Genomic DNA, 13,770 nt, shown 5'->3' on the forward strand with positions numbered 1-13,770 from the left:
CTCAGAGATGCAGTGGCAGGCCCAACCAGGCCTTTTGAAGGTGTTCCCAAGGGCACTGTACTAGTTGCTGTTTCAGATCTGCCTCCCCTTTTATTTTTGGACTGTCTATTCATCTTCAGCCCAGCATGGACATACATAACATTGGCCTCTGGTGCCAAGAAGAACTCTCCCTGCACATAAACGTCAGGGAGTTCAGGGTATTCTTAGTATGGTAAGTATTCCTTCCCCAGATCTCAAGCAAGGTGGTGCGAGTCCTGACAAACAATACTGTGGCCATGTTTTACATCAACAAACAGGGAGAGGTTCAATTTTCAGCCTTGTGTCAGGAGGCCATCCATCTGTGGGACTTCTGCATGAAGCACTCCATTCATCTCAAGGTGTCGCATCTCCTAGGAGCCCAGGATGTACAGGTTCAGCAGATCTTGCTAGGCAGTAGAAAGCCTTCCACCAGGGAAATGTACTTGGCCAAGTAGAAGTGTTTCTCTTTGTGGGCTTCTGAACGTGCTTTCTCTCCATCTTGATCTTCCCTTCAGTCTATCTTGGACTATTTGCTCCACTTAAAGCAGCAGGGCCTGGCCCTCTCGTCTATTAAAGTGCACTTAGCAACCATTTCAGCCTTCCACCCTACAGTGAACAGCAGGTCAGTCTTCTCCCATGAAATGACAGTTCGGTTTCTCAAGAGGCTGGAAAGGCTCTATCCTCAGGTCTGTGAGCCGACCCCCCTCCCATGGGACTTAAATCTGGTTCTGTCAAAGCTCACAGGTCCCCCACTGAGCCATTAGCATCGTGCCCCCTGCTACTTTTCTCTTGGAAGGTTGCCTTCCTGGTGGTGATCACCTCAGCCAGAAGGATCTCTGAAATCAAGGCCTTTATATCAGAACCACTCTATAAAGTGTTCTTCAAGGTCCAACTTCGTACCCATCTGGCTTTCCTAACAAAGATGGTGTCACAATTCCATAACAACCAGGCCATTTTCCTACCAGTCTTCTTCCCGAAACCTCACAAGAACTCTGAGGAATAACGGCTTCACTTGTTGGATCTTAGGCATGCCCACGCCTTTTATATTGAGAGGACTAAACCCTTCTACAGATCCAAGCAACTCTTCGTATCAATAGCAGAAAGGATGAGAGAGCTACCAGTATCAGCCCAGAGGAACTCGTCCTAGATAACCATCTACATCCGAGCTTGCTATGAGCAGGTAAATGTCCTGCCTCTGGTCATCTTAACTGCTCACTCCACAAGAGACCAATCATTGTCAGCACTGTTCCTCATGCAGGTCCCAATCCAACTGTTGTTCTTCGAGATGTATTGCTCATGTCCATTCCATGACCCATCCTCTTACCCCTTTGTCAGAGTTAACTGACAAGAAGGAACTGAGAAAGTGTGGGGCTGACAGCACCCCTTATACCGCACATAAGCATGCAGCTCCAGAGGGCACTAGAGTTGACCCAACTGATACCACTGAGGGAAAAATCTCTGACAACAATGCATGCAGCGCGCATACACCCTAACATGGAACGGACATGAGCAACACATCTCAACAATAGTTACGAAAGGCTAGTAGCTGTTTTTTCCCTTTGGTTACACCTCACATTTCTCCCCAACATTGAGTTCCACATCAATCAAGCAATACACTTACCTGTATTGTTCCCTATGCTTCCTCTGAGGACAAGAGATTTCACTCCCTCAACATCCAGCATGCCCTGGCTTTGTACCTGCAAAGAACCAAACCCATTAGGAAATCTCTGAGGCTTTTTGTTGCCATAGCAGAAAGAGCTCATGCACAAGCCTGATCCTACCAGAGGATTTCTAAAGGGGTTTCAGGATAGTTCAAGCATCGGCTGCAGTTGCAGTGATAGGAATGGCAGTATTGCAAACATCTTTGCTGCCAGCTTCCTCATACCCTGATCCAGTCTGAATACTGCTTGCCGGTCACCCACATGAGGTATACAGATAGGGATCATCAGTTGAAGAAGTAGTGAAGGTTACTTACTATTACTGGAGGTTCTTGGACATGTGTGCTCCCTATTTGTATTCCTCTGTCCACCCGCCTTCCCCTCTGCTTTGTATCCTGTTGCATTTACAGTAAGAAGAGGAACTGGAGAGGTGTCAACCCGCACTGCCTCTTATACCTTTGTTCAGGAGCATGCAGGGCTCTACTGTGTATATGCGGGTCAATGGACACTGCTTTTGAAGATTTTCAGTACACAGGCGCATGGCACACATGTGTGTACCCACTTGTGGAATACAGATAAGGACCACACATCTTGAAGTTACAGTAAGTAATCTCCACTAAGGCTATGTCTTCACTAGCACTTTTGTCAGTTGGGGTGTGAAGAAAACACACCCCTGACTGACACAAATTTCACCAACATAAGTGCTGGCTTTGTCAACAGGAGACTCTCTTCCACCAATATAGCTACCACCGCTTATTCGGGGTGGTTTAAATAGAGCAGCTACATGGGAGACCTTTCAGTGGTGCAGCTGCTGCAGTACAGCTGTGCTGTTGTAAGGTCTGTAGTATAGACATAGCCTTAGTTTGGTAACATTTCACAGGTCTCCAGTGGTGGCCGTCCCATTACTCTACACAAAGCTGAAGTACCCAAAATAGAAATTCAGGGTTGATGTTTCTAGAATAGTCAGGATAGCCTTTCCCAGAATAGGAGCACATAAAAAACAGCTCTGCTTGTTCTGTACCACATATTAGTAATAGGCAAAAAAGTATCTTAAAGAATTGATTTCTAGTTGGTTAAAGTACAGCACAAGAGAGGCATACTGAGTGTCAAAAACTTCCAGAAAAGATTAAAGCCCATGAGACAAAGGCATTAGCTACTTATTAGACCGAAAAAAATTTTGTCCCCCAAGTGGCAGCATAAACATCAATGGACTGACCTTTCTTGAAGGAAAAAAAGTGTCATGTGTTTGTGTGTGATCAATCTGTTATCTATATTGCAAAGGCATTAGGTTTTGTTTTTTCTCTTTAGTTATGTAGATCAGTGGTTTTCAAACTGCGGGTCACAACCCAGTACTGGGTCGTGGAATGGAAGGCACTGGGTCGCGGTGGCTCTGGTCAGCACCACTGACCAGGCCGTTAAAAGTCCCGTTGACAGTGCTGTCCAGCAAAGGCAGGCTAGTCTCTACCTGTCCAGCTCCTAGGCGGTGGGTGGGGGGGGGCATGGGGCTCCGTGCACTGGCTCCACACACCCATGAGAGCTGGGGGAGGGGCAGTACCCGCAGGCAAGAGCCGTGCGGAACCACTTGTGCGCCTCCGCCTAGGAGACGGACCTGCTGCTGGCCGCTTCCAGGGTGCAGTGTGGTCCACAGTGCCAAGACAGGCAAGAAGCCTGCCTTAGCACTCCTGCTGCGCCGCTGACCAGGAGTCGCCCGAGGTAAGCCAGCGCCCAATCCTCTGCCCCAGCCCTGAGCCCCCCAAAACCTGGAGCCCCTTCCTGTACCCTTAACCCCCTCCCGCGGCCCCAGCCTAGAGCCCCCTCCTCCACCCAAACCCCACATTCCTGGCCCCACCCTGCAGCCCTCACCTCTGCACCCCAACCTTGTGCCCCAGCCCTGAGCCCCTCCCACACACCAAACCCCTCATCCCCATTTGGTCTCGGGCATCAACAATTTTCTTCAACTGGGTCACCAGAAAAAATGTTTGAAAACCACTGATGTAGTCATTGGGGAAGCTGCTGTAGCTATGAGCCTCTCCCATATGACAGTATCCTTCCATTACTAACCAAAATGTTAGATGAATCTTTAACCTTCCAACTTGCCCATTTATGACACCATCATTCAAAATGTGTGAAAAATTAATGAAATGTGAAACATCCGTTTTTTACATCATGATTAAATTATGTTTTAAGCTATCAATTCTATTTTAAGAGTGCTTTCTCACTCTGTGGATTAAATAAAGCAGTGTTCTAAACAGTTCTATCACAATCATAAGACTCCTAACTCCTCAGAGATCTGTGCTGGGTTGAAATCTTGCTGCCTCTGAGCAACAGAAGTAATTGCTGTGTAGACCAACCATAGACTTGGTATACTCTCTTTCTGTGGGTAATGTTGCTAGACATGAGTAGAATACTGGAGAATGGAACTCTTGGATTCTTCCTCTCCTTCTGATTGTGACCTGGTGGTTAGAGATAGGATAACCAATGCCTACTGATTTGGCACTTTTATTTTGAGAAGTGTGACTGATTGGATAAGATGTGTGTCTGCCATATTAATGACCTAGACTCTACTCCTAGCAGTGTGTGAAGAGGCCTTGTGCATCCTCTGTTAACTTATTTGTAAAATGGGAGATTAATATTTGACTGTCTTCTATGGTTGGGGTGCAAGGTTTTCAGCGTTAAGGCCTATGAAGTGCAGAAATATTAGCTCACAGTAGGGGTGAGATTTGAATTTGTCTACTAATTTCAAGATCAGTGCTCTTCCCCTAGGTTACAGGGTACTTGGTTGGGGACTCTCCTGGAACACTTCCCAACTTGGTGGTATGGGAAGGTGGACTGAGCTCAAATGCAGAATGTTGCACAGCCCTGATGTTAAAACTTTCCAGATGGTTTGGTGACAGTTTGTATTCCTGCTGGATGATTTACTAACACTATAAGGAAACTGTAGGTAGCAATTGTATACCATTTTCATCTATTTTTCCCACTACAGGTTCTCTCCTTTTGCTTGACTGTGTTGAGCCGACGATTTGAGTTTCAAGCTGATGCATTTGCCAAGGAGCTTGGGAAGGCTAAAGACCTATACTCTGCTCTGATCAAATTAAACAAAGATAATTTGGGATTTCCTGTTTCTGACTGGATATTTTCAATGTGGCATTATTCCCACCCTCCCCTGTTAGAAAGACTTCAAGCCTTGAAGGATGCAAAGCAAGACTGACTGGAATCATTGTTGGTTCAGAGACCGTGCTTCCATCTCAGAAGCAAAATTCAGAGCTGTTTTTTATTTTTTTAAAGTAATCCTTCCAATGTTCCCTGATCTGAATGCAGTTAGCTTCTGAAATGTGTGTTAAATTTACTGAACTGAATTTTTAAGAAAATAATTTGTGGGACTGAATTTGGAGAATATATTGTATAAAGGCTTTTCCTTTTCACTAAATTTTATCTTTAAATGACAGAACACTTCGAGGGAAAGCAATTCCCCTTGTCCCCAGAAGCAAACACCCCTTGAGTTTGTGTAAATTTTGAATGCGGCTTTTGACATTTTGACAATTTCTCAGTTTTTTGTAAAGTGAACTGTAGCTTTTCGCCCTCATCAATTTGATTGGCAGCACTGTGCTCCTAATTCACAGTGAAAAAGGTTTGGGTGACTTAACTCCTCATGTGACAAATGCTTATGCTAGTTAATCACTGTTCAAATGTATTTAAAAAGTGGTTGTATTGGATAGAAGGCTCACCTTTTCCATGGATTCAAATTCCTGTGTGCAATGAATGAAAAAGCTACTTTCATAGGTATAATAAAACTGCCTCGTCTTTCAATGGAGGAATAACAATAAATTCCATCTCCAGAATGTGTGGGATCATTCTTGATGAAGTCATCACTTGTGCACTCTAACCAGCAGCCCTATACTGGGGCTTGGTGTCCGCTCCAGTGACAGCTCCTCACCCTTCATTGAACCTGTGGACAATGGAGGAGGGGCTACAGAAAGGCAGCAAGAAGATCCATAGAAGGGAGTAAAGCTACCAACATTTTGTCATCCCTGTGTCCCCTCCCGCCCCACTTCCCCAAAACTCCTGCTGCCTCCAAGGAGTGGCAGCTGCTCATAAGAATGGATATACTGGGTCAGACCAATTGTCCATGTGGCTCAGTATCCTGTCTTCCAATAGTGGCCAGTGCCAGATGCTTCAGAGGGAATGAACAGGACAGGGCAATCATTGAGTGACCCATTCCCTCTGGTCAAGTCCCAGCATCTGGCAGTCAGAGGCTAAGGAATACCCAGAGTATGGGGTTGTCCCCCTGGCCATCTTGGCTAATAGCCATTGATGGACTAATCCTCCACAAATTTATCTAAAGTTTTAAAGCCTGCTGCCTATTAATTTCATGAGGTGACCTCGGTTCTTGTGTTACGTGAAGGGATAAATAATACTTCTTCGAGTATTCCATGCTCATGTCCATTCCAAGTAGGTGTGTGTGTGCTGCGTGCAGTATCGGCGGAAGGTTTTTCCCTAGGAATATCCACCGGGTCGGCTGTGGAGCCCCCAGGAGTGGCACCTTCATGGCGGTGTATATAGGTCCTTTCCGACCCACCGCCTCTTCAGTTCCTTCTTACTGCCAGTGGCGGTCATTGGAGCAGTTCCTCTCTTGCATTAGCCGGTATCAAGCTGAGTGCCCCAGGGGTCGGTCCTGGGGCCAGTTTTGTTCAACATCTTTATTAATGATCTGGGTGATGCGATGAATTGCACCCTCAGCGAGTTCGCAGATGACACTAAGCTTGGGGGAGAGGTAGATATGCTGGAGGGTAGGGGTAGGGTTCAGAGTGACCTAGACATATTGTACTTGTGGCACCTTAGAGACTAACAAATTTATTAGAGCATAAGCTTTCGTGGACTACGGCCCACTTCTTCGGATGCATATAGAGTGAAATATATATTGAGATATATATACACACATACAGAGAGCATGAATAGGTGGGAGTTGTCTTACCAACTCTGAGAGGCCAATTAAGTAAGAGAATAGCCACCCGCACAAATGGACACAAATCTGACATCAGGAATCATAATACTCAAAAACCAGTGGGAGAACACTTTAACCTGTCTGGTCATTCTATGACAGACCTGCGGGTGGCTATTTTACAACAGAAAAGCTTCAAAAACAGACTCCAACGAGAGACTGCTGAGCTGGAATTGATATGCAAACTAGATACAATCAACTCAGGATTGAATAAGGACTGGGAATGGCTGAGCCATTACAAACATTGAATCTATCTCCCCTTGTAAGTATTCTCACTCTTCTTATCAAACTGCCTGTACTGGGCTAGCTAGATTATCACTTCAAAAGTTTTTTTCTCTTACCAACTCTGAGAGGCCAATTAAGTAAGACAACTCCCACCTGTTCATGCTCTCTGTATGTGTATGTGTGTATATATATCTCCTCAATATATATTTCACTCTATATGCATCCGAAGAAGTGGGCTGTAGTCCACAAAAGCTTATGCTCTAATAAATTTGTTAGTCTCTAAGGTGCCACAAGTACTCCTGTTCTTTTTGCGGACACAGACTAACACGGCTGCTACTCTGAAACTAGACAGATTGGAGGATTGGGCCAAAAGAAATCTGATGAGGTTCAACAAGGACAAGTGCAGAGTCCTGCGCTTAGGAAGGAAGAATCCCATGCACCGCTACAGGCTGGGGACCAACTGGCTAAGCAGCAGTTCTGCAGAAAAGGACATGGGGATTCCAGTGGACAAGGAACTGGATATGAGTCAGCAGTGTGCCCTTGTTAAGAAGGTCAATGGCATATGGGCTATATTAGTAGGAGCCTTGCCAGCAGATCGAGGGAAGTGATTATTCCCCTCTATTTGGTACTGGTGAGGCCACATCTGGAGTATTGCATCCACTTTTGGTCCCCCCACTACAGAAGGGATGTGGACAAATTGGAGAGAGTCCAGTGGAGGGACAACTAAAATGATTAGGGGGCTGGGCACATGACTTACGAGGAGAGGCTGAGGGAACTGGGGTTATTTAGTCTGCAGAACAGAAGAGTGAGGGGGGATTTGATAGCAGCCTTCAACTACCTGAAGGGGGATTCCAAAGAGGATGGAGCTAGGCTGTTCTCAGTGGTGGCAGATGACAGAACAAGAAGCAATGATCTCAAGTTGCAGGGGGGGCGGTCTACGTTGGATATTAGGAAACACTATTTCACTAGGAGGATGGTGAAGCACTGGAATGAGTTACCTAGGGAAGTGTTGTAACCTCCATCCTTAGAAGTTTTTAAGGCCCGGCTTGACAAAGCCCTGGCTGGGCTGATTTAGTTGGTGTTGGTCCTGTTTTGAGCAGGGGATTGGACTAGATGACCTCCTGAAGTCTCTTCCAACCCTAATATTCTATGATTCCCTAGTGGACTCTCCTTTTCACTCTGTAAATAGTTGAAAGTCTTAGCCCTGGTCTACACCGTTTAGGTCGAATTTAGCAGCGTTACATCCATTTAACCCTGCACCTGTCCACAAGACAAAGCCGTTTTTTCTACTTAAAGGGCTCTTAAAATCAATTTCTGTACTCCTCCCCCAACGAGAGGATTAGCACTGAAATCAGCCTTGCCAGGTCAAATATGGGGTAGTGTGGTCGCAATTTGATGGTATTGGTCTCCAGGAGCTATCCCAGAGTGCTCTATTGGGACCGCTCTGGACAGCGCTCTCAACTCAGATGCACTGGCCATGTAGACAGGAAAATGCCCGCAAACTTTTGAATCTCATTTCCTGTTTGGCCAGCGTGGCAGTCTGCAGGTGAGTGCAGATCTCATCACCAGAGGTGACCATGATGGAGTCCCAGAATCGCAAAAGAGCTGCAGCATGGACCGAACAGGAGGTACAGGATCTGATTGCTGTATGGGGAGACGAATCCGTGCTATCAGAACTCCATTCCAAAAGATGAAATGCCAAAACATTTGAAAAAATCTCCAAGGGCATGAAGGACAGAGGCTGTAACAGGGACCCGCAGCAGTGCCACGTGAAACTTAAGGAGCTGAGGCAAGCCTACCAAAAAACCATAGAGGCAAACGGCCGCTCCATGTCAGAGCCCCAGACATGCCACTTCTATGATGAGCTGCATGCCATTCTAGGAGGTGCAACCACCACTACCCCAACCCTGTGCTTTGACTCTGTCAATGGAGTAGCATGCAACAGGGATGCGGGGTTTGGGGACGAGGAAGATAGCTCACAGCAAGCAAGTGGAGAAACTGTTTTCCCCGACACCCACCCAAGGCTGCCTCCCGGACTCACCAGGTGGAGAAGGGACCTCTGGTGAGTGTACCTTTGTAAATATTATACATGGTTTAAAAGCAAGCATGTTTAATGATTAATTTGTCCTGGCATTCGCAGCCAGTACAGCTACTGGAAAAGTCTGTTAACGTGTCTGGAGATGGATCGGAAATCCTCCAGGGACACCTCCATAAAGCTCTCCTGGATGTACTCCCAAAGTCTTTGCAAAAGGTTTCTGGGGAGGGCAGCTTTATTCCGTCCTCCATGGTAGGACACTTTACCACGCCAGGTCAGTAACACGTAGTCTGGAGTCATTGCATAACACAGCATATGGTCCCAGTGTTTGCTGGCATTCAAACAATATCAATTCTTTATCTCTCTCTGTTATCCTCAGGAGAGTGATATCATTCATGGTCACCTGGTTGAAATAGGTTGATTTTATTAAGGGGACATTCAGAGGTGCCCGTTCCTGCTGGGCTGTTTGCCTGTGGCTGAACAGAAATGTTCTCCACTGTTAGCCACGCGGTGGGGGGAGGGGTGAAGCGATCATCTCAGAGAATTGGGTGTGTGGGGGAGGGTTAATTGGGTTTGTGCTACAAGTTAACCTGAAAACCGCAGCCCCTCTTTTTAAATTGCCAACCCATTTTAAATGGCCAACCCAACGGCTGCTTCGTATGGGAAATGAGGGCTCATAGACTTTAAGGTCAAAAGGGACCATTATGATCATCTGGTCTGACCTCCCGCATGATGCAGGCCACAAAGCCATCCCTACCCTTTCCCTTGACTCTGCTGTTGAAGTCCCCAAATCCTGTGGTTTAGAGACTTCAATTAGCAGAGAATCCTCCAGCTAGTGATCCATGCCCCATGCTGCGGAGGAAGGCGAAAAACCTCCAGGGCCTCTGCCAATCTACCCTGGAGGAAAATTCCTTCCTGACCCCAAATATGGCGATCAGTAAAACCCCGAGCACGTAGGCAAGATTCTCCAGCCGGACCCTCATTAGCCATTATACTATTTACCAGCGATGGCACGCTGTTCCTTTGACTAAAATCACGTTATCCCATTAAACCACTCCCTCCATAAACTTATCTGGCTTAATCTTAAAACCAGACAGGTCCTTTGCCCCCACCGTTTCCCTCAGAAGGCTGTTCCAATATTTCACCCCTCTGACAGTCAGAAACCTTCGTCTAATTTCAAGCCTAAACTTCCCCACGGCCAGTTTATATCCATTCGTTCTTGTGTCCACATTAGTACTGAGCTGGAATAATTCCTCTCCCTCCCTGATATTTATCCCTCTGCTGTTTGAAACCATTCCCATATGTTATGAAGGTTAAAGAAGCCAAAAGACTGCATCTTACCATGGATGCCTGCAATCCAAATTCTGTTGCCAGGCCCTGCCTGAGTGATCTCTCACACCAAACCAGCATACCCTCAATAAGAGGCAAAATGCGACCTTGAACTGAAAGCACATGTGCTATGTAATGTTAACAGCAAGGTTTACCATGAAAGCGTCTACCCATTGTTCTCTAAAATGTCTTTTTAACTACCACTCTCCCTTTTTTTCCCTCCACCAGCTGCAAATGTTTTAACGCTCACACTATCTTCTCCTTCCCAGAGGCTAGCGAAGATTAGAAGGCGAAAAAAAAACACTTAGGATGAAATGTTCTCTGAGCTTATGCAGTCCTCCCACACTGAAAGAGCACAGCAGAATGCGTGGAAGCAGACAATGTCAGAGTCCAGGAAAACACTATATGAACGCGAGGACAGGTGGTGGGCTGAAGATAATAAGTGGCAGGCTGAAGATGATAGGTGGCGTCAGCTTGCTGACAGAAGGCAAGAGGCACTGGTGAGGCTACTGGAAGAACAAACTGATATGCTCCGGCGTATGGTTGAGGTTCACGAAAGGCAGCATTAGCACAGACTGCCGCTACAGCCCCTGTGTAACCAACCACCCTCCTCCCCAAGTTCCATAACCTCCTCACCCAGATGCCCAAGAACGCGGTGGGGGGGCCTCCGGGCACCCAACCACTCCGCCCCAGAGGACTGTCCAAGCAACAGAAAGCTGGCATTCAATAAGTTTTAAAGTGCAGTGTGGCCTTGTCCTTCCCTCCTCCCCCACCCCTCCCGGGCTACCTTGGCAGTTATCCCACTATTTGTGTGATGAATTAATAAAGAATGCATGAATGTGAAGCAACAATGACTTTATTGCCTCTGGAAACGGTGATCGAAGGGGGGGGGGGTGGTTAGCTTACAGGGAAGTAGAGTGAACCAAGCAGGGTGGGGTGTTCATCAAGGAGAAACAAACAGAACTTTCACACCGTAGCTTGGCCAATCATGAAACTGGTTTTCAAAGCTTTTCTGATGCGCACCGCACCCTGCTGTACTCTTCTAACCGCCCTGGTGTCTGGCTGCGCGTAATCAGCGGCCAGGCGATTTGCCTCAACCTCCCACCCTGCCATAAACGTCTACCCCTTACTCTCACAGATATGGTGGAGCGCACAGCAAGGAGTAATAACAATGGGAATATTGGTTTCACTGAGGTCTATCTGAGTCAGTAAACTGCGCCAGCGCGCTTTTAAACATCCAAATGCACATTCTACCACCATTCTGCACTTCCTCGGCCTGTAGTCGAACAGGTCCTGACTACTGTCCAGACTGCCTGTGTACAGCTTCATGAGTCATGGCATTAAGGGGTAGGCTGGGTCCCCAAGGATAACTATAGGCATTTCAACATCCCCAACGGTTATTTTCTGGTCTGGGAAGAAAGTCCCTTCCTTCAGCTTTTGAAACGGACCATATTTCCTGAAGATAAGAGCGTCATGTACCTTTCCCGGCCATCCCACGTTGATGTTGGTGAAACGTCCCTTGTGATCCACCAGGGCTTGCAGCACCACTGAAAAGTACCCCTTTCGGTTTATGTACACACTGCCTTGGTGCTCCGGTGCCAAGATAGGGATATGGGTTCCATCTATTGCCCCACCACAGTTAGGGAATCCCATGGCAGCAAAGCCATCCACTATGACCTGCACATTTCCCAGTGCCACTACCCTTCATAACTTTGATTGCTTTGGCTACTTGGATCACAGCAGCCCCCACAGTAGATTTGCCCACTCCAAATTGATGCCCGACTGACCGGTAGCTGTCTGGCGTTGCAAGCTTCTACAAGGCTATCGCCATTCGCTTGTGAACTGTGAGGGCTGCTCTCATCTTGGTATTCTTGTGCTTCAGGGCAGGGGAAAGCAAGTCACAAAGTTCCATGAAAGTGCCCTTACGCATGCGAAAGTTTCACAGCCACTGGAATCGTCCCAGACATGCAACACTATGTGGTCCCACCAGTCTGTGCTTGTTTCCCGGGCCCAGAATTTGTGTTCCACAGCATGAACCTGCCCCATTAACACCATGATGTCCACATTGCCGGGCCCCATACTTGGAGAGAAGTCTGTGTCCATGTCCTCATCACTGTACTGCCATCACCTCCTCACCTGGTTTTGCTTTTGCGGGTTCTGATTTTGCATATACTGCAGGATAATGCACGTGGTGTTTACAGAGCTCATAATTGCTGTGGTGATCTGAGCGGGCTCCATGCTTGCTGTGCTATGGCGTCTGCGCTGAAAAAAGGCGGAAAACGGTTGTCTGCCATTGCTCTGATGGAGGGATGACATGGCTTACAGGGAATTAAAATCAACAAAGAGGATGGGTTTGCTTCAATGAGAAGCACACACAACTGTCACACACAATGCCTGCCTCAAGGATTGAACTCAAAACCCTGGGTTTAGCAGGCCAATGCTCAAACCACTGAGCTATCCCTCCCCCCACTATTCAAGAGGGAGGGAGGGGGGAGCAAATTAATACTAAACAAATCTGGTCTCTTTCTTGTTTTGATCCACTCCATCTCGCTTATACATCTTAGGCTGGCAGCAAACGGTGCAGTACGACTGCTAGCTGTCGTCATCTCCTGGCTGCTCGCCAGAAGACGGTGCAGTACGACTGCAGGCAGGACTGAATCTCCATGAGACAAAACTTAAAAAGAGAATGACCTGGAGTCACTCCATTTATGTCCAGGCACCCCGACAGACCTCACCAAGCTCGGCTAAAATTGCACCCAGGAGACGGCTACCAGTCATAAAGCACCGTCTGCTGCCAAAAGGCAGTGAGCTGCCGCTGTGTAGCAATTCAGTACCATGTCTGCCAGCACCCAGGAGACGTACGGTGACAGTGAGCTGAGCGGGCTCCATGCTTGCCGTGGTATGGTGGCTGCACGGGGAACCCAGGAAAAAAGGCTCAAAAAGATTCTGCCATTGCTTTCACGCGGGGGGGGGGGGCTGACAATATGTACCCAGAATCACCCGCGACAATGATTTGACCCATCAGGCATTGGGATCTCAACCCAGAATTCCAATGGGTGGCGGAGACTCTGGGAACTGTGGGATAGCTACCCACAGTGCAACGCTCTGGAAGTCGATGCTAGCCTTGGTACTGTGGATGCACTCCGCCGAGTTAATGGTCTTAATTGTCTTAAGTGGGGACAAACACAATCGACTGTATAAAATCGATTTCTAAAAAATCGACGTCTATAAATTCGACCTAATTTCGTAGTGTAGACATACCCTTAGTGATGAAGTTATAGTTAGTGATAAGTGGAGTAGTTAAGTTTTAGTTGGGGGTTAACCCCCCTACACACACTACTTTGTTCCCGTCCCGGGGACCAGGGCATGCCTCGGTGTCAGGGCTTCAAGTCATCCAGGTCGCCTGAAGCCCATGCCGAAGGGAGACCCACACAATTCCTGTCTAAAGTATCTTGGAGAGGGACAACGAGCCCAGCAGGTGTAAGAGCATTGAGTACTTCAGCTTT

At 47.3% G+C, this 13,770-nt stretch overlaps 1 protein-coding gene across 2 annotated transcripts in view; it reads left to right on the plus strand.

Moving 5' to 3' along the window:
• The window catches only part of ZMPSTE24 (zinc metallopeptidase STE24), a 99,821-nt gene extending 94,306 nt beyond the window's left edge, over positions 1-5,515 (plus strand). The window contains exons 10-11 of one of the 2 annotated variants that reach the window (XR_008443094.1): positions 2,087-2,278; positions 4,660-4,788. Coding sequence is in view for 1 of the 2 variants with exons in the window: in XM_054011790.1 (XP_053867765.1) it covers positions 4,660-4,884 (225 nt within the window). In the remaining variant the exon portion in view is untranslated. Of the gene's footprint in view, positions 1-2,086; positions 2,279-4,659 lie in introns of both variants that reach the window. The other variant, XM_054011790.1, reaches the window with a different exon arrangement.
• Positions 5,516-13,770: the final 8,255 nt, after the last annotated feature.

Source organism: Malaclemys terrapin, chromosome 22, assembly GCF_027887155.1.
Source record: "Malaclemys terrapin pileata isolate rMalTer1 chromosome 22, rMalTer1.hap1, whole genome shotgun sequence".
In the NCBI taxonomy this organism is placed as follows: Eukaryota; Metazoa; Chordata; order Testudines; family Emydidae; genus Malaclemys; species Malaclemys terrapin.